The 21172-nt window shown below is 40.3% G+C and overlaps 1 protein-coding gene across 6 annotated transcripts in view; it reads right to left on the bottom strand.

The window, feature by feature from the left end:
• Nucleotides 1-21172, bottom strand: part of LOC308332614 (calcium-activated potassium channel subunit alpha-1a-like) — a 123590-nt gene that overhangs the window by 47366 nt on the left and 55052 nt on the right. For 5 of the 6 annotated variants that reach the window (XM_080788592.1, XM_080788593.1, XM_080788594.1 and 2 more), the window contains exons 4-9: nucleotides 16914-17007; nucleotides 14839-14950; nucleotides 8344-8419; nucleotides 7387-7462; nucleotides 4909-5079; nucleotides 1310-1401 (exon numbers count right to left, since the gene is read on the bottom strand). In XM_080788592.1, coding sequence (XP_080644718.1) covers nucleotides 1310-1401; nucleotides 4909-5079; nucleotides 7387-7462; nucleotides 8344-8419; nucleotides 14839-14950; nucleotides 16914-17007 — 621 coding nt within the window. Of the gene's footprint in view, nucleotides 1-1124; nucleotides 1217-1309; nucleotides 1402-4908; nucleotides 5080-7386; nucleotides 7463-8343; nucleotides 8420-14838; nucleotides 14951-16913; nucleotides 17008-21172 lie in introns of all 6 variants that reach the window. The other variant, XM_080788595.1, reaches the window with a different exon arrangement.

The following is a 21172-nucleotide window of genomic DNA, read 5'->3' as shown; positions in this document are numbered from 1 at the left end:
CCACTAGAGGATGACATTTCATCTGGATTCCTGCGGGTCCCGTGGGATTCCAGCAGGACAGGATAAATAAAATGTAGTGGGACGGGACGGCAATGAAAAGTCAACGGGAATCACATCTAGCCTCATTATTTTACTTACCACAGATGAACTGTTCCTAGTGCCATATATTTTGAATTAAAACTGCATGAAAACAGAAATCTAAAAAGAAAGGAACACTGCCTTTCCTAATGACTAACTTATTAGTAAAAAAACACGGGAGCAGGATGGGAGTCTTTTTTTAGTGCGAGCGGGATAATTTTTTTTACTCTGGCCCGGGATTGGGACGGAATGGGATTTTTTCTGTGGGAGTGGATTAAGTGGAATAGGACGGGAGTGAGAATCCACTCCACAGTCCACACGTGTTCAGTCTCTAATGACCACCATCATTATCTTACTTCTTTACTGCGTGGTGCATAGCAGTATACATAAGACATTTTACGTGGAAAATCATGAATGAAGAAACATGCGTATGTTGGTTCCAATAATTATTAGATGCCATCAGCTGATTCCACAGTGGTTAAGAGTAAGACTGAGAAAACCCTGCACACATCATCTCTGAGCATGGCAAATGAATAAGCACTTCTAAGACTAATTACAGCAAACATTACATTTACCACAAGCAGCCATGACAGCATACATAGCACGTGACATGAAGCAATAGCATACACAATTATGCATTTCTTACAAAATGCATGGCCCAGTTCTTCAGTCACAGTGTGACTTATTCACTTTAAATATTTGAGGTCTTTAAGCACTTGTGTACTTGTCATAATGATGAATAGCGGAAATAGCCAATCTACAAGCTCGCAGCGCAGCACGAGGCAACATGTGGTGAGCTTTTAGATGAGCTTTTTTCGCTATTTTTTGAAAGATTTGAACTTTTTTTTTGTAGCTCGTGTTGTGAGCTTGAATTCATTTTTCGACTATAATGGCATGGGCCCAAAACAGGGATGCCAGGTTTAAAGTGGTTCATTCTCAGACCACACAGTTTCCATATTAATATTTCTGTGACATCAGGGTACAATCATTGCCTCTTAAATTGTCTCTTAAGTCACACAAAACCACACCATTTTCAATTGACTTACTTTCTGCCTCTGGTCGAGTTATAACTCCCTCCATATTTCTTCCGATTAAGGATGAGAGCGGCAATTTCTGGCACGTAGCGAGCAAACATGGCCTACATGCATGGAACAAGACAAAAAAGAAAAGAAATGCATGCAAAGAAGGTTCTACTGCGGGCGGAGGCAGCAGAACCTCCCAGAATACTTACTTTCTCCCACTAACCGCACTATAGGAACCACCATATTTCTTGCGGTTTCCTATTAACTCTATGATTTCAGGGACGTAGCTTGCAAACATGGCCTAAGGAGAAGATAGGAGACAGAAGAAGAGACTAAAAAAAGATAGGAAAGAAGAAAGAGCAGCTCCACTACTTTTCCTTTTTTTGCAAAAAAAGAAACAGGAGAAGTGTTTGTTAACAGAAAAAAGGGATAAAGAAAAGAAAAGAAAATGAATCAAATCATGTGAATTAGTCAGTTAAGAAATCCATATGAATGTAGGTCGGAAATTATGTCCAGATTACATTTCAAGTAATGAGGAATAAAAGAATGGGAAATGAATAATAAGGAATTTATCCAACTACTGTTTACAGATATTAAGAGTACAAAATGAAAATGGAAAATAGAAAAGGCAGAAAATGTTAGACAGATCACCAATTGGCATGTCAATCTGTGATGGAAAATGAAGAAACAGCCTTATGCACCATGTTCGTCCAACAAACACATGCCTGGGTTGATTTGAGTAGCAGTACTTGAGTAACATTTTGAGGTACTTTGTCTTTACAGTACTTCCAAGTATTTCCAGTATTTCCAATTCCCACTATAGCTCCACTACATCTCAGATACAAAATATTGTACTTTTTACTGCACTACAATTATTTGACAGCGTAGATTTGGACTATTATTATAAAACATACATTAACCAAATAACCCATTCTGACCTGAGATCAGATTCATACGAGTTTTCAACTGGACACACACTGGTCTGATTTAACCAATTCTGACCTGAGATCAGATTCTAAAAATGTTCTTCGATTTTTCAAAAATAGCAGACCTACAAGCTCGTAGCGCGCCACTCGGTGGCGCGCTATGAGCTTGTAGATCTGCTATTTTTCAATAGCTAAAGCATAACATGATGCTAACACCAAAACGGGTTCCCGGTCAGAATGGGATAAGCCCCAGGATAATTGAAAATAGACGATCTACAAGCTTACATCTGAGCTTGTAGATCAGCGCAAAAATATCTGCTCTTTTCCAAAAGATTTTGGCACATTTCTTTGTACTTTTACTTTACTGGTGGTACTGTAAGTATTTTTAACGCCAATACTATATTTTGAAGGCAATACCATTGTACTTTTACTGAAGTACAAAAACAAATTTAAAATTTAAAATAGCCGATCTACATGCTCACAATGCATGCGAACGATGCGAAGCATTGTGAGCTTGTAGATCTGCTATTTTCAAAAGATGTGTATATTTGTAAAGATTTAGATGGGATATTCTGCAGAATGAGTACTTTCTACTTTTGGTACTTTATGTACTTTTACTCAAGTACACTTTGAGTATTTCTATACTGCAGTATTGATACATGTATTTATTACATTAAATTATCCACCACTGACATAAATAGTAGCTTTAAAATGTGACGGTGTGGACTCGGCATGCTGTTGGGCGCATGCCGTCCGGTTCTATTTTTATCATTTTGTGAATTAAATTCTCTTGTATTGTATTGTTTGTGACTGAACAACACACATCTCTGTGAAATTAGGTTTAAAGCCTCTCCGAGATAATACTCTGTGATCCTGTCCAATGGTAAGCCGAGGAGATAGGATAACATCCCCCCGGCCTTCAATGTCCCTAAAAATACTACCTTTTTCCACCTGGGTGAAAACAAGTATTGTACGCAAGTACAATTTTGAGGTACTTTAGTGGAGTGTTTCCAATCCTAGGTTCTTTTACTTCTACTCCACTACACAGTAACAGTACATCTCGGACGCAAATATTGAAATTTTTACTTCACTACAATTATTTGAAAACTTTAGTAAAGTTACTTAGTACATTTTGATTATTATTACAAGAGAAACATTATTAGCACTTCAGGCCTAGATACATTTCAGCCATTTGAAAATAGCTGGTCTGGCCCAGGCCGGCCGAGCGGTCCAGGCACCTAGGCCTGACAGCGTGTCGTGGGTTCGAGTCCCGATCTTCTCCCCATCTCTCTCCCCCTTTCCTGTCAAACTACTGTAGTCTATCAATTCTGGACTTTTTACTTGTAACAGAGTATTTCTGCACTGCAGTATTGATACTTTTACTTAATAAAACAATTTAGTACTTTTTGGTGAAACACTCCTGCAACAGCAGAACGGTTTTGGTGCAATGGTTTCATCAACATGTTTAATACACTGTGGCATCTGTGCATATGCCTGTGCATATGCCTCGCTGTGCCATAAATATATACAGCATATTCATGTGTGAGACTGTGGAGCGACGCTACTTCAAGATGCTTCTACAAATCATCACCCATTCATTGTGTTTGTTGGAAAGTGGATAGGAAAGCCACCTGAAACCACAGTACTTATACCATTAATAACCACATTGAATATTGAACATCCTTCGGCAACACTTTAAGTGGAAATAACTAACATACTAACAGTAACAAAGTGCTACATGGAGTACATGCTGTACAATACTGCACAAGATAACCTGAACTGTGGGCACCAGAGAACTCTGCATGGGAACCAGCATTGCTTTTTTCTAAATTACATGCTACAAATTGCAAATGCTCTAAAGATTGTTACAAACCCAGTGGATATAGGCAGTCATTTTGGGGCATAAACCAGAGGTTGAAGGGTAAATGTTGATCTGACATTGATGTACTGTGCATGTTCTTAATCAAAGCATACATTTATTCTAAATGTCCTTACATTTTTGGAAGAAGAAAATGGCCAATTAAACATCGACGTGCCCACAATGTTTAGGTGCCCACTGCCCACTCTGCCTGTATCCCTTCACAATTCACTAACATTCAACATACAGTACAGTACAGTCAGTGTGCAATACAGGAGCTGAAGTGCTTCTTCTATACAAGTTAAAGGTTCCATGATGATTATCTCTACTCTGGGGCGAACATTAAGGGAAAATGGCCAATCTACAACTCGCAGCGTATGATCTATTTTCGGTGTCGAGATTTTGTGTCCTAGAGGTCACGGTCTATTCCCTACAAAGCCAAAGTGCAGTATAAACTACTGGAAAGAATTACTGGAAAATGGCCGATAGTGGGTTTAAAAGTGTTTCAACTTTTCAACTGGTCAGCCAAATGACATTATTGGCAAATAAGTGATATTACACTAATGGTAAATATGTTCTTGAAGAAGTTGAGGTAATTGTTGATCCACCAAAATCACAAAGGGATACACAAATAAGTCGGTGTGTACAAAAATGTAGTTACTGCACTTTTGTTGCAAAATATGCAAAGATGAATGTCGGATGCATCTTCATGTCGCTGGCTTACATTGACAATGAATGGTAGACTGTAATCTTTGCATCTGCCCGTGTGAGTGCACCTTGTGGCTAAGTTTGTAGGGCTTTTTTTCCTCCTCGACACCAAACATATTCGAAAGGAAATAGTCCTATAGTCGCGAACATCACAATGCAATAATGCATCACCTAATGCGTTATGAGCTTGTAGATCTGCCATTTTCACAGAACGTTTACTTTATGCAGTAGGGAGGCTAGTAGTGTTCTGACATATGGTTGATGTGAGTGAGCATTCACGCAGTAATAAAATAATTGTTTGTTTGTTATATTTTACCAATCCACCGAGGATGAAGAAGACCATGAAAAGACGTCCCAGGGTGGTTTTTGCATAGACGTCTCCGTAGCCGACGGTGGACATGGTAACCATGAGTAAGTAGACACATTCCCAGTAGGAAAGAGACTGGGAATTCTGGAAGTTCTCCCATGGATCCCCTGAGTTCTCCACCTGGAACAAGAGGTCAAGATTGATACGGCACACATGGATGGACACAACCCCTACAAACTACCGTAATCCATTGAATCCATTAGAAACAAGAATGACTCATAATTGCCAGCTGCAGTAAGCTCTTGTTTATGAACCTCTATAATCAGTTTGTGTGCCGCAACCTCTGCCTCAGCTCACGGCTTGACGTTGCGGCGTGCAGAGTATGTAGCCAACACGGCTTCACGTTGCGGCGTTCAGTGTATGCAGCCAATACGGCTTCACGTTGAGGCGTATATAAGTATGGGATTTATGCCGTTCAGACTATGGGGTTTATGGGTAAGTCTCCCATTGGTTTAGCGGCAGCCTAGAGGCAGAGGTAGATCAACATGTTGTCCAGCCGCTTCTCAAGCAGCTGGCAAAAAGTATCGATAATTGATATGTTGAGGTAAAGTCAAATCAATTCCTATTTTGGGAATGTCATTATATACTAGGCAAAAACATCTAAATTCGAAAAAAAAGTTAAAATAGCAGATCCACAAGCTCTCAATGTGTAGATCTGCAATTTTCGATATTTAAAGGGTTCAAACAGGCAACCTTGCGGCAGTGGCGTATGCAGGAATGAATTATTACCTTGGCCTGGGAATATCTGCCTGGGAATTTTTAATTATATAATTAATTATTAATTCAATATTAATGCATATAATAATAATGCATAATAATGCATATTCATTTTTGCCTTCAATTTCCTAAACATGTCAGGTGTCAGAACTGCATTTAAATGAACTATTTACTGGACAACACACCAACCAATACAACTGCACAACACACCAACCAATAGGCCTACAACTGGACAACACACCAACCAAAGAATACATACTACTGGACAATACACCAACCAACCAAGAGGCTTTGATTTGATTGTGAAGAAATTAATTACAACCAATAAGGAACCAATGTGTTGCACTGTGTGGTATAAACTAGTGGTTCCCAAAGTGGGGTCCGGGGACCCCCAGGGGTACCTGAGGGAGTTCCAGGGGGGACCCATCTATTTTGTTCATGTTCATAAAGTGCTAAAGTGTTTAAAGCAGTGGTTCCCAAACTTTTTCATGTCAAGGACCCCCAAATTGACACTACTTAGCCCGTGGACCCCCATTTGAAAAGATATGCCAGGGACCCCCATAAGAGAAGACGTACACATTTAGACGTCTACATTTAGACGTCTACATTTAGACGTACACCTTTAGCGTCTACATTTAGACGTCTACATTTAGACGTATACATTTATTTGTTATCCGTGTTGCGAGGATGAGGGGGTACCCCCGGTACCTGGAAAAATATCTACCCCAAAAGGGGTACCTGGTCCAAAAAAGTTTGGGAACCCCTGGTATAAACACTAGTTATTTAAGCTGCTTTAGTCCTGTTACGGTGTTACCTTATCTGTGTAGGAATCATGTTTTGGTTCCAAACTTCCATACGATGGACAACACACAGTGAAGGCAGCCTCCTTTTGAGCAGCAGCACGTCGTTTGTTGAGTCTTGCACTGGCTTCACTCACAGATAAATACTTTCCCAGTCCTTGTTGTTGTAACTGCATTCCCTTTTCTTTGCCGTGGTCTTAGTTTCTCCTCCATGTTTCTCCACAATTTTCGCTAACTTCGCTAACGCTAACTTGTGTTGTGTTTGTTGTGAACTCGTGTTGTTTTCTTTCGGTGGGCGTTAACTAAACTAGCGTGCCTGGCTGTTTGATTGACAGCCAAATGAGCCAATCCTATTCCCTACACACGCACGCACACACACGCCTCCTGGCACTGTGGGCGCTTTTGGAAATAGCACACTGAGCGCACTGTGCAATGCAAACTAGGCGTACAAATACACGCACCCACTATTTTTCGCCTGGGCCGAGTTCAGAAATACCTAGGCCCAGGCCCAGGTAGAGGACCAGGTGTGCATACGCCCCTGCCTTGCGGTTACCATCCAGCCACTCTACCTCTGAGCCACCGCCGCCCATATTGTGATTATGACACGAAGTGGTCTTTTTTTTGTCCATATTTCCCAGGCTCACAGCGGCTATACCTCACCCACTGAGGGGCAGCAGTGGCTGAGGGGTCCCAGTTCTAACCCGGGCTCCCCCAGAGTGTCCTTGAGCAAGACTCTGAACCCCGGGCCTAATTGCTCCTGATGTGCAGGTTGGTGCCTTGCATGGTTTCCTATGCCATCGGTGTATGAAAATGTGTGTGTGAAACTGTGAATTGGTGAATGTAATGCACAATCTATGTAAAGTGCTTTTATATAAATGCACCATTTACCGTTTTAATGTGAATGACTTACCAAATGGATGAAGCCAGCTGCTGTAAGCCATGTGCTTATGAAGATTGAACATAAGTTCACCAGTTTTATCGAGTTGCTATCAGAAAAGAGAGACAGAGGATAAAGATTGACATGATTTGTGCCATCCGTACAACAAACAAACCGGAAGCTTAGTTAAAAGATGCTAGTCCGCCTACAGTGAGTATAACATGTCACCATTGTCAAAATATTTCACATGGGCTTTAGGCTATTGTGAAAAATAATTATAAAAAATTATAATTATAAAAATAGAATAATAGAATATATTCTAAAATAGGGGTTAAGTAGTTAGCATGTGTTGTGTGGGTGGAAATGATGTATGCCGAGCTCTAAGCTTTTAAATGAAATTTGCTTTAGTTTTTTATTCATAAAGCTACACCTGCTGTTCCATTAAATAATAAAACAGGAATATTCATTCTGTTTATCATCATCATCATCATCATCATGGCCTCGCTCCATTCATGATTTATATGCTTTTGAGTGAATGAGCGAGGAGATTATTATAAAACATTATTTTGTTGATCTATACAGTATAAGCTTTTCCTGGACAGCTGGACACAAATATGCCCCAAGCAGCAGAGGCATAGATCTGTAGATCCCTGTCTCTCACCAACACCCGGTGGTGGAAGATAAGTACATTCTACTCAAGTAATGCACTTAAAAGGGGGTTTCACTTTTTTTTTAATCGTCTACTCAGGCTTTTGTGAACACGCAGGACAGATATAATTATTATGTCTGTTTTTAATAGAAGTAAATAGTGTGTCTGATAAATTAAACATCAAATATCTAAATACTGAATCGAGCAGTATGCCTGTGTAGCACTGTATAATGTAAAACATATCAATAGACATTACTGAAATGAACAAAGCCCCAAATGGGCTGTTAAAAGTGAAAGCATGGCAGATACTGTAAAATAAAAGAAGTAAAAAATACACTTACCTTGTTTTTAGTATATTCAAAAACTGTAAAATTTCTGAGAACTGTATCAACCGTAATGCCCTTAAAAACCTCAAGCCTGTGAGAAGAAGAAAAAACCACACACCATGAAGAATTATTATCCAACAAGGTGAACAAGTATTCAAAACATCTTCGAAACTAATTCACTTCTGGTCTGCACACCCAAAACAATACCTTGTTTGTTGTAATGTTCATCCATCTTTATCATCTTCACTGGATTTGTATATAAATAATGTATATGTATCTTTTTTGTAATAAATCTAACAATAGAGTAACACGTCCTTGCATAAATTGTTGAAATCAACAAAGACAAAAAAATGTTAAAACGGTTACAGAAAACAAAAAAACTACTAGTATCTGAGAGCTCTGCCTGACTTCTATTCTTCAACAGAACAGTCGTACTGTATGCTTTAATCTCAGGAGACTGACATCTATATCATCTACCTGCAATACATTTTTTCATTACTGTGGACTGAAGGAGAGGACATATGACAGCAATGAAAACCTGGATTAGGCCCAATTTAAACTCTGTAGTGCCACAGTGTATAAATTAAGCTTTAGATTAGAGAGTCAGGTGGAGGGAGAGGAGACATGCCCAGTTGAATGAGTAAAAACACATGACACCAAATTCAAAATTTGAGGGTATTTAGACAACAAAACAAGTGGTATTCAAATGTTATGGCCGCGTCCTGGACACAGCAAGCATGGCCACTGAACCTCTGAGAGTCAATACCAGAAACTTGTTCAAGTCTAAACTTGTAGACCGGCGTTGGCCTACACCGTACTTTGTGCTCTATTGTTTCCACACAATCTCTTCTCTGAAAATAGCCGATCTACAAGCATTAATACATTAGTGAGTTTGTATAATGTGCTATTTTAGCTGAGTGTTCACTCCCAGGTGATGCTAGGGCTCAAGTAGTCTCTCAAGACAGATCGTTGACTCACGAACAGGATCGCTGTTTTCCCGAATATGTGACGATGGGATTCTCAGATTGGGGCTCAAGTGGTTAAACGCAAGATAAATGTCATTCTCATCGGTGAAGTGATGACGAAAGATACATTTTGACATCACTAAGCTTCTGTAGCTTGGCATGCAAAATTCCACGTCTTTACTCTGTCCAAAACACCCTGATAATCAGCAATTGTTTACCTATACTACTACACAGAGGACACCCCACCTAACTGTGAAGACCACAGGATCAAAACATCCTACTCAGTATAAAAATAAAGAACTCATCCATATGATAATCCTAATCCCATGGGAAACACTCAGCCAGCATATAAAATAAAAATTGACATACATGTATCATAAACATTGCCACGGAAATGTCTGGCTATCAAGATGTGAATTCATGTCAAATCAAATCCAGAGGAAATCACAGGAAATACACCAACGCAAATAGTAGCATTTTCTCCAGGTGGACAACGCTACCATATGCCGGCTTTATACCTGTACGTTGTTGTGTGCGCGACACCCGCACGCCACCACATATAACTCAGGCTTTGGGGAGTGAAAGACATCCCACAGCCTCCTGGTCTTACCCCAGTAGGAGATCAGCTGGAAGCATGAGCAAAATTTATGGCACATGCTGTCCGGCTCTTCTTCTCCCTCAGTGCCGTGTCCATGGCCAATCCTGACCCTGTACCCATTTTGGAATAGGTCCCCGGTTGACTTCTTGCGCCTTCTCGTGTTTTGGAGCGTCTCAGAGTGCGTGCCCCCGTCGGGCCCCGTGAACACTAACATTTTGTTGGGTAACATTTTTAGAATAGCTGGCAAACAATTTAGGCCACCCCAGAAAAGTCGGTCAAGTCACGTCCCCGACTGAAATCGTCCAAACTTCAGCGAGTTTGAGGCGTTCCAAGATTCAACGGCTTGAAGTGTTCCTTTTCCTTACATCCACTCATTCAGCAGTGTGCACCTTAAATATACTGCACGAGGAAAGAAAAATTAAGAAATCTCCTAAATAAAACATTCGGGTAGTCTCGTGATATTGGCACCTAGCAGGGTGGGGTGGGGGTGTGTAAGAATCGAAGGATGCTCATTCAACAGGAACGTGGTTCTGATCTGATTCGCCGCAGCCCCTCACAGGCATCCTCACTGCGATCAGTCGTGGACAGCAAGCTTAAGGCAAACTCTTTTCCCATCAGGATATTACAGCGGTAAGCTCCTTTAGCATTCATCCACGGAAGGAAGAGGCCAGGCAGACAGAGAGTGTGTCCGTCAGCTCAGCTGGCTTGGCAACGTAACCCACATCTCATCCTCATCGCATCCTCTCGACAATGAAAACATCATTAGATAAGAACACAAAGTCGTCTTACATTCATACCGGGGAGAAAAGTCACACACGGTCACTGTCTGGCAAAGCTGGCCGCGTGCAGAAAGATGAAAAGATTTGTCAGTCCTTGTATTTTGGCTCTATTGGATTTAGTGAATAATCGGTAATCCTAAATTAATCACAGTTTATGCAAGTGCGATTGTCGTTGCTCTTTAAGCTGAATGCATGGTGTGTAAATGTCTCCTCATCGTAGCAAACAACTGAGTGAAATCTCTCAGCCTGCAAATTATGTTGACATGGGCAAGACAGCTGTCTCTGTCAATGGAATGGAATGAACTCCAAAACTTCTTAAAACTGAGCTCCCTGCCATCCTACGGTCAGTACAAAGGATTGCTCCAGAATATTTTTCACCGTGATTGCTCCTGCTTCAATTGATTTATTTTACTGATGGTTGCTCTGTATAAAGTTCCTTTGTAATTTACCCTGATTTATAATGTTGTTTGATGTATTGTTTTGTGACTGTATTTCATGTATTGTAACCTCGGCTACGTTGAAAATGAGGGCTTGCCCTCAACTGTATTCCGAGTATAAATAAAGGTTGAGAATTTGAGGATTTGTTAACTTTCATTAAAAAAAATGTGAATGTGAATCAAATTAATTTCTAATTTCTAATCAAATGCATTCAGTTCCTCTCACAGAAGTTTCATCTCTGATGCTAATTTCTCTTTTTATGTTTACATATCGAGCTCAAAGAGCTATGGGTAATGCGATGTCAATGGCACTATTTGGAAAATAGTCTGTATGTGTGTCTCTGTCAAACTGTATTGGCTGGCAACACAGCTGGAGGAATGTGCTGGAGCAATTCAATTTGTGTTATTCTAAAAAAGTTTTAATAAACATGGTTATTATGACATATGGAATTATGTTATTTTCTTATGTTATTTCTTCATTCAGAGCATGCCAACACATTACAGAGCAGAAGAGAGAGGTGATGGAGCAATCGGTGTAAATGTATGACAGATTATTTCAATAAACATGGTTATTGACATGGCGTAGTAGGAAGGGCTGCGACGGCAAGCAGGTTTATCTATCGAGCACTGATCCATTTCCGGTTGCTGGAGCGGACTGCCGTAGCCGTTGTTCCTTAAAGTCCCTAATGATGCGATGATAATACTCTTTAAACAACCCAGAGAGGGCAGTGCTAGTCACATGTTTGTCACTGCTGGAGTGAGGACCTTTAAAGCACTTTTAAGAAATATCAGGTTCAAGTTCATGCAACGGCTGGATGTGGGCCGTGAGACCTTCGTCAGGCAAAAATAATAAAATAAGTAATTATGATGGCATATGATTTATTCATATGTATGTTGGACTGTACTGTATGTGGTTTGTGGACAATTTGTGGGGTGGGTGGGTTGAAGGGTAGTATGTTATGAATTGTGAATGTCACCATTTAAAGAAATGTGCCAGAACATTTTCAATACAAAAATAATAAATGATGTACAGTACATAATGGAAGCAAAGGCTACAGTGCTCCATAAATGAACGACTGCACAATACTAACTTTGCCAACATACAGTATGAATCATAATTCTGAGTGACTTTCCATCAGGCCTTTCCCCACACATACAGTGCCATCAGCACTGCATCGGCTTCTGTTAAATGACATTTAAAAGAGAGGCCCATTACGGATAAGACACGTCTGTAGCTTTATTATGAATATGATCACTCTATTCCTCTGGAAGTAACCTGCCCGCCCACCACTGTGGGGTTTAGGCCTGGGCTACACCTACGTATATGGATCTTTTCCAAAAGCAAATTATTTTGTGCGTTTGGGCCTTTCAGTCACATGCAAACGGCGTTTTCGGCCACTCAAACGGAGGTTTTGGAAACTTAGTTCACTTAGTAAATGAAGATTTTCCAAAATATCCGGATCAGTGGATCAGTGTAGTCATGCAAAACGGAGCTTTTGAGAAACAATGACGTCACCGCTCATTAGCGCATTTCATTCTTACTATAATATAGGTGAGAAACACAGCTTGCGCCTGGAAACTACTCTGACTATCTGTCCGATTGTTAATGTTTTTATATCACTGTGTTACTAACTTAGCATTGTTGCATCAACTGCACCACGTCACCAGCAAGCATAGGCTCTGCATGCTGCATCCAATAATAAATAATATCAGCCTACTAATCCACTCCACAGTGGCCACCAGATGTTTGTATTTGTATTGGTGCGGAGGGCAACCGGATGTTCTACGTCACACTCAACAATACAGGGCAGCGTCCTGGCACCTCTCCTCTTCAACGTCTACACCAACGACTAGCCCCTACCAGAAGGATGCAGCAGGTTCATCTACGCATACCTTCCCAGAAGTGGAGTCAACCTGGAACAAGGACTGACAGATATGTCCACATACTATCTGGAAAACCACAAATTTTGGGTGTACACCACGTTGATAAATAAGGGCCTGTGTGTGCACACACCACACAAAGCGGAGCTACACTTTCTAAGCACTGTGCACACTGTACCAAGATATCAGAGACGAATACTTGCTACAGATTACAAACGCCCAAGCTAGAGCGACAAATAACAACAAAACTTCATATGTGCTGGGTGAAGTACAACAACGTGTAAACACGGCAGCAAGATGTGTGAGCTGTTGTATCGAAAAACAAATTGTATGTACTGTAGCTGTTTATACTGTTTATTTTTGACACTTGTTTTGGCACTGAAAACGTTTCCTATGCCAGTATGGCCAGTAAAGCCATTTCGCTAAATTGAATTGCACTGAACAGAATTAATCATTTGTGAAGGTGTTATTATTATTATTTTTACTTCATTCATCATTATTTTAATGTTGTACTTAACTGTAAAGTGGACATGTTATACTGAGTGTAGCCGTTTTAACCCGTTTATACATGTATTGACACTTGTTTTGACACTGTAAACATTTCCTATGACAGTAAAGCCAGGAAAGCCATTTGACTAAATTGAATTGCACTGAACGGAATTAATAATTTAGAACACTGATCCTTTGTGTGCCATCTTGTGAGTTTTTTGAGACTGACTATCTGTTATGTTTCTCTCAGTCTGTGCATTTTTCTGAAATAAATCCTCATCTTTTTATTACGTCTTCCTTTATGCTATTTTGAGCCATTCCTGACTAAATTGAATTGCACTGAATGGAATTAATAATTTTATTATTATTTAATTTTGTACTTGACTGCAAAGTGAAAACATTATACTGTAGCCGTGTATACATTTATTTATTTTTTGACACTTTGACACAGTTTTGGCACTGAAAACGATTCATATGCCAGTAAAGCCATTATTTTTGGCTAAATTGAATTGAACAGAATTAATAATTTGTGAAGGTGGAAGCTTATAAATTTCCCACACTTGTTTTGTCACTATAAACGTTCCCTATGCCAGTAAAAGCCAGTGAAGCCATTTGGCTAAATTGAATTGGACTGAAAGGAATTAATAATTTGTGAAGGTGGAACTGCAGGGTGGAGGGTGACTGGAGCTGGGGTTGAGGTGCGTACAATTAATATCTACAGCAAGAAGACAACCACAAGATCCTGCATCAAACAGCTGCAATCCACAGTACTTAATCTGCAGTCTCTTTATGGTGCGTTCAGACTTGGATGGTTAGAGCGGCGTGATTACATACAAAGTCAATGGAAAGACGAGAAGTTGCGTGAACGGGCGCGGAGCACGACCTGGACGAAACGGGACGAACCGAGGCGAATATATATATTCAGGTCTAACGCAGCTTTAGTGATGAGATTCACACATTTTGCAGATTGATTTCGATTGGAATGCCAGAGCCACCGTCAAAGCCTATTCACTTTTCATCCATTTGTGTACTTTCAATCATAGACTGATTTCAACGGAGTGGTATTATTATAGGTAGGGCTGGAAAGGTGAAAAGGGTGAAGGGCATTTCAATGACCCTGAGCAATGCCTGGAAACCAACCTACACGTGACAAAACTACTGGGAACGACATTACCATTCAACAAACGTGTCATTTTTAGGTGGAAATTGTCAGATGCACGAGGCTCAGAGAACTGATTTAGATCAGTCTTTAAACTGATTGATTCCCTGCAAATATGGACTGAGCTGCTACTCACATAATTTCCACTGGGTGGCACCACAGACAATCAGAATAAAATAAAATAAATCCTTCAGGTGCTTACCAAGCCAGCTCCTGTTCAGATACACAGACACGAACACAGGAGGAACTGTGAAGAAGTCCACCACCGAGTTGACCTCCAACCAGAACCACAGCTTGTCGTTGGCAGCAATGAACTGTTAGAGTGAAGAAACAAAGCACCAAAGTAGTAAACTGAGTAGAACAGATTGCTCCGGGTCAGTGTTGAACCGGTACCTCCATCCATGGGTTCCCGGCTCCCACCTTAATGGAATTATTGCAATGTTGTTTTTTTGTTTGTTTTCAATTAAACACCATTTTTTCATGTAATTGCAGCTAAATACTGTATTTCACTAGAGTCGTCGGAGCTCCTCCTACATGCACATGATTTCTTAAAAAGTTTAACATACTCGTGTGGTATCACGACAATGTCCGGCAGGGTTTGATTTGTAAAAAGAAATAAAAAGAAACAGATCCTTGACATTTCCCAAAAGGAAATAATTCAGTAAGGCCAGATGCAGGAATAAAACATATCCCCACTGGCCATAAACATTAATGATATGGTGGGGATTATCAAGAGCGGGAAATCAAACCCTGACTTGGTATCGCGTGCCAAGCTCGTGTTTAGAGAACCCAGACAGACATGTTAAGCACTTTCACATTCAAATTTCTTTCAAACTAGTGAAAGCAAAAGCTGATCTACAACACGTGCCGTTTTGTGAGTTTATAACTCTGCTATTTGTGATACTTTCGCCACGTGACACTGTTGTACGACACAAAGGAATTTCACCCACCCTTTTACTTGTAAAACTGTGATGTGACAAAGATTATTCAGATTCTGATTCTGTGGATTTTAATGAAACAAAAACTTTGCAGATAGAGCTTTCCCTACAGCTGCAATGTTGTGTTGGTGAGTAGTTTACAATCAGATAGGACTTTACTGTTTGGATGCATGGGCTGTCAAGGCCAGAAAGTAAGTTTTTTTGCCAGTAAGTGCTCAGTAAGCGTTCCCGGAAGATACAGTATCTTCCGAGCACATTTTTTACCAATCAATTTCCGAAACTTTTCCAGAATATTTAACCCAATTTCCAGGCCTATATAACAATCATTCAGCGCAATAATGAGTTTCTTACTCACTCGAATGTCACATAGGATGCCGCAAAGATAAAGCATAGAATATAGAATATAAATTATAAATTCCATTCGAAATTTCATGGCAAGTTTTTGCTACACCACCTATCCTAGGGCATAGCATAGCATCATGCTACGTTGTGAGCTTGTAGATCTGTTATTTATGTCATGTCCGGTACACATTAGGCTGCAATCACACAGCTAGCCCCTTCGGCGAAAAACTATTTACCGGTATGTTACATATTTTGTGTAATGTTTTTCCAGGACTCTTGATAAATTCGAACCCTTTTCCAGGACTCGATTTTTTTTTCTAAATTCAAAATATTTCCAGGAATTTCATGGCCGTGGGAAACCTAGTATAAAGGAATATATACCTGAGGGCAAGAGCGCTGGCGCCTTGGAATGGGGGGCCAGATCAACATATGGAATGTCTAAACAGGTCAGCTCCATATATGGAGATCTATATGGTATATAGATCTCTATAGAGCGGGGGCAGTGTCTTGAGTGTACAGGTTTTGATGAAGGTAAATTTTCGGGCCCGTTGAGAACTCTAGTTTTCGCCGGCTGTCGGGCGCGGCTGCACTAATAACTTCCGTCTAGAGTTTAAATGGACAGGTATCAGTCAAAAGGGAGACATCAAAGAGGAAGGATGGATGGGGAAGGATCAACCTATGGAATGTCAGAACAGGTCAGCTCCGTATATGGAGATCTAAGGGTTTGAGGTCAGATGTAGATTTGCTGGCCAATATTGATGACATCAGGGATCTCCATATATGGGCTTAATATTGATGACATCACGTGTTGTCACGAGGCATGACCATGCGTGGGCGTGACTGACTGACTGACTGACGGGAAATGCACAATTTCATAGTAAATGCGACCTGCGGTTTCAAATAATAAAAAATAAACGATTTTGGACATACAAGGTTCCTTCCCTACAGCAACTAAATCAGATTTCACTGTAACAGTGGCAGTATACTTATTACTCACACGAAGGCCGAAGTACAGCAGGAAGAACACGTTGAAGGCCATGTCGATCTGCAACGTGAAGTCTTTGTAGAAGTTCTGACAGGACTCGATATCGCTGTGGGACGGAGAAGAGACATGAGGCCCGTCAATGTGCAACAACCGGTGATCCAAAGAGAAAAGAATACTGATCAAAATAATATGACATGTGATTTCATGAGAACATAAAAAAGATGCATTCTTCTTTTCCTGAAAATGCATTTTTTTAAGAGAGTATAAAGTAAGTGTTCACAATCAGTGCAAAATTGTGATTTATTGTTTTTCCCCAAAGTTTTTTCTGTTGAGAAAAAAACCATGCATTCATTGTCACACAAGCAATAATGTTGTTATGCCTGATTAACCCTTAAATAACTGCAAAGAAAAAATATTTATTTGAATTTGCAGAACTTATTTCTGCTTCCTGGGGTACGTGCAATATCATTTTCATGTTGCCGATACGATATTGCAGGACTGCGTTCCCCCTGTCTCGAGGAAGGCATTTCAGGTATATAAGCACAGGGTTGAGCCTGATGGAAATAATGCAAGAGCCATAAGCAGTAGTTTAAGGGTTAAACGCATGCAGGGTGCGTCACGTCTCCTTTCATTGACGCCAAGCAGCCATAGCAAATACTAGCAATGTAGTGAAGTCTCACCCTCAAAAAGCTTGTATCTGGCACTAAGAATTCAAATGAAGAGAAATATAAGTAAATGTAAGGACTTCGTAATGAGGCTATCTTTTAAAGAAAGAAAGAAAAGAATAAGTAATAATAAGCACAACCTGGGAATTAAACAAGACACCCTCAATGTAATATGATAATATCATAGGCTTAGGACTAGGACACATAATAGGGACTTTAAGCAACGACTGTTTTCAGGACGGCTCCGCTAGGCGGAAGTACGGCAGCTGTGACGCAATCGGCGTAGCTGTCAAAATCGTTAAGCAAACAGCCTTGGACAGACATTGGTTCCCATGGTGACGCGTCTATGCAGCATGTGTCAAACCTTTTTTTCTTAAACACCCCGTTGCGCGTCAGCTAACTTGCCGATATTGCTTAATTCTTACATGCGCTGGACATGATCAGCAGACAGCAGTGGAAAGAGGAAGATGCTGCAGCAATCTGTGTTATTCTAAAACAGTTTTAATAAACATGGTTAATATAGGACATATGGTATTAGTGTTATTTCTTCATTTAGAGCATGCCAACACATTTCACAGCATAAGAGAGGTGTCAGGTGATGGAGCAATCGGTGTAAATGTATGACAGCTATAATTTCACATGGTTATGACATGGCGTTGTGTAGGTTCTGCCGCAGGGCAGCGACGGAGAGCAGGTTTATGTATCGAGCACTGATCCATTTCCGGATGCCGGAGCCGACTGCCGTAGCCGTCGTTGCTTAAAGTCGCTAATGTAGCCTACTGTACATCCTGAACTTACCATAACCATTCAGAGAGACAACAGTTAGTAGGCATAATGTGTAACTTTGCCCTTTGTTTACATAATAACAGAACAATAAAAAAAGAAATATAATTTTAACCAATCATTTCGCTCTATGCCAGAAGCTAGCAGCAGTCACTGGACTAGTGTGGTGGTGTTTACCGTGCAGAAACTAGGGGTGGGACGATATGGGTACCTCACGATATGTCTGTGAGGCCTGGGCCGTGGCTCAGCGGTCCAGGCACCTTCACTAGTAATCCAGTCTGGCAGTGTGGCCGCGGGCTCGACTCTCGATCCCGACGGCCTTTACTGCATGTCACCCCCCCATCTCTCTCCCCATTTCATGTCAGCCTACTGTCTATTCCTCCATAAAAAATATTAAATAAAGGCGAAAGCCACAAAAAAAACATTAAAAAAAAAAGAATACAAAAATAAAAAACAAAAGGCAAAAACCTGGAATTATGTATTTATTCCAAAATCTTACAAGATTTTTTTGTGTCACAAACTGGCCAATAAGTACATGAATCTTGCCTCCTCCAAACAGTAAAACACTGACAGCAACTTTGCAAATTGTCCACCAAATTGTCTGTCCACAACAATGGTTAGCCTACTACTAGTAGTACTAAGAAATCCATATCACGGTATTGGGAGGACAATACAAGATATATATATTATATTTTGCTGGAGGAAGCATCGCGATGTATCTCGATATCAATGTATTGGCACACCCCTAGCAGAAACACACTGCCTTCTTGATGTTGTTGATGTTCATTTTCTCATTTTATGTTTTTTGTACAGAAGACGGGGATGTTTTTTTGGTCCCCATCAGAAACAAACAGTGAAAACACCAAACACCCCTTTTGTTTTGGTAGACAGGGAGTTGTTTTTTCATCATCCATCAGAAACAACATAGTGACAACACCAGTGTTTGTCGTTTGTGTTGTCACCGGTGTTTTGGTAGATAAACGGGGACATTTTTGCTACCCGTCAAAAACAAACAGTGACAACACCAAATTAAAATATAGCGAGGGGAAGGGGACAGTGCACGGCAGGTAAACACACCACAAACCACCACACTACTCCAGTGGCTGATGACTGCTGATAAAGACGGAAATGATCTGGTAAAAAAATGCCTTGAATGTAATAGACATTAAATATAACTTAAAATAAATATATAAAGTCAATGACAGAAATATATAAATAACACAAATAATCTACCTTTTTTTAAAGATTAACTAATTATTCAGCATCCTTTCGGACGGGGTTAGATTGAGTTTAGAATGGAGCTTGGCACATCATGGTTATTCGTGAATCATGCAGATCGTTATTCCTTTGCTTTGCAGAAGGATCACACATTTCTGCAGCATCGTGTTAGTTAGGGGGTCGAGGCAGACTTGTTATTCAAAGGAAAAAAGGGTGCTGTTTTTCCTCGGTTTTGCCAATGGCTACCCAGATTGGGGGCAAGCACACATTAGTAAGTGGTACTCAAACTGGAGCTACAGTACATGATTTTTATTTATTTTTGATTGATTGATTGATTGATTGATAGATAGATTTTTTTCCCCAGGGGTGATGACCGTAATGTGACAATTTAAGGATCTTTTGAAAGTAGCCGATCTACACGCTCACAATGCGTTGCATCGTTGACACATTGTGAGCTTGTAGATCTGCTATTTCCAAGTGGCCGTGCGTAATCTATATACAGTAGGGCTGGTGTGGTTAATGTATGTTTTGTAATAATAAGTAAAAGTACAATATTTCGATCCAAGAGTAGAAGTAATTGGAAATTGGAAATACCCAAGTAAAGTAACATAATACTTAAAAATTGTACCCCTTTTGGTGTTAGCATTATGTTATGCTTTAGCTATTGAAAAATAGCAGATCTACAAGCTCATAGCGCGCCACCGAGTGGCGCGCTACGAGCTTGTAGGTCTGCTATTTTTGAAAAAAACGACTGACATACTTTTTTTTTTTTACATCAGAAAACTGTCAGGATGTAGAAGACATTTCTAGATTTTGATCTCAGGTCAAAATGGGTTAAGTACAGTACTTAATTAAATGTAGTAATGTTCTTCTCTCTCTCTCAGCCCATTATTCGCAGACATTGTTTATTTTATTATTATATATATTTTTAACGGTACAGTACAATAGAGCATGACCACCGTTCTAACTGGCACCTCTTTCTATGAATAGTCCAAATGGATGGTTCTGCCCTCATTCACCCTAATAATGAAGCATCAGCCAACCGAGTCGCAGCAGTCATAGCCGGGTGGGTGACAGGGCCAGAGTAATGGCCGCCGCAGCGCGAGCGGCCAGACCTGCGCTAGCACTAAATAATTGAGTTCCAGTGGGCCTGGACAGGAAGGGACTGAGCCTGTTACTTATGGGACCCAGGCAGCAGAATCCATGCGCCCGATATCGCTCTCCATCCATCGTGGCTGTAATCAGTGGTGGAAAGAAAGTTTCTCTTTTGTTTTACTTGAGTAAAAGTATCAATACTGCAATATAGAAATACACCGGAATTCAAAATGTACTTGAGTAAAAGTGCAAAAGTATTGGCATGCATACTTTTGCAATGCATGGCAATGCATACAAATCTTTAGAAAATAGCAGATCTACAAGCTCACAATGTGTCACATCGCGACACATTGTGAGCTTGTAGATCGGCTATTTTCAAATGGCCGAAATGTATATAGGGCTGAAGTGGTTTTGGAATAATAATCTAAATCTAAAAAGTAACTACTAACTAAAGTTTTCAAATAATAGTGGAGTAAAAGTACATTATTTGCCTCTGAGAAGTAGTGGAGA

This window comes from Protomyctophum bolini (assembly GCF_963924005.1).
Source record: "Protomyctophum bolini genome assembly, chromosome: 18".
Lineage (NCBI taxonomy): Eukaryota > Metazoa > Chordata > Actinopteri > Myctophiformes > Myctophidae > Protomyctophum > Protomyctophum bolini.
Note: the sequence above shows the minus strand (reverse complement) of the source record. Positions and strands in the feature narration are given on the sequence as shown.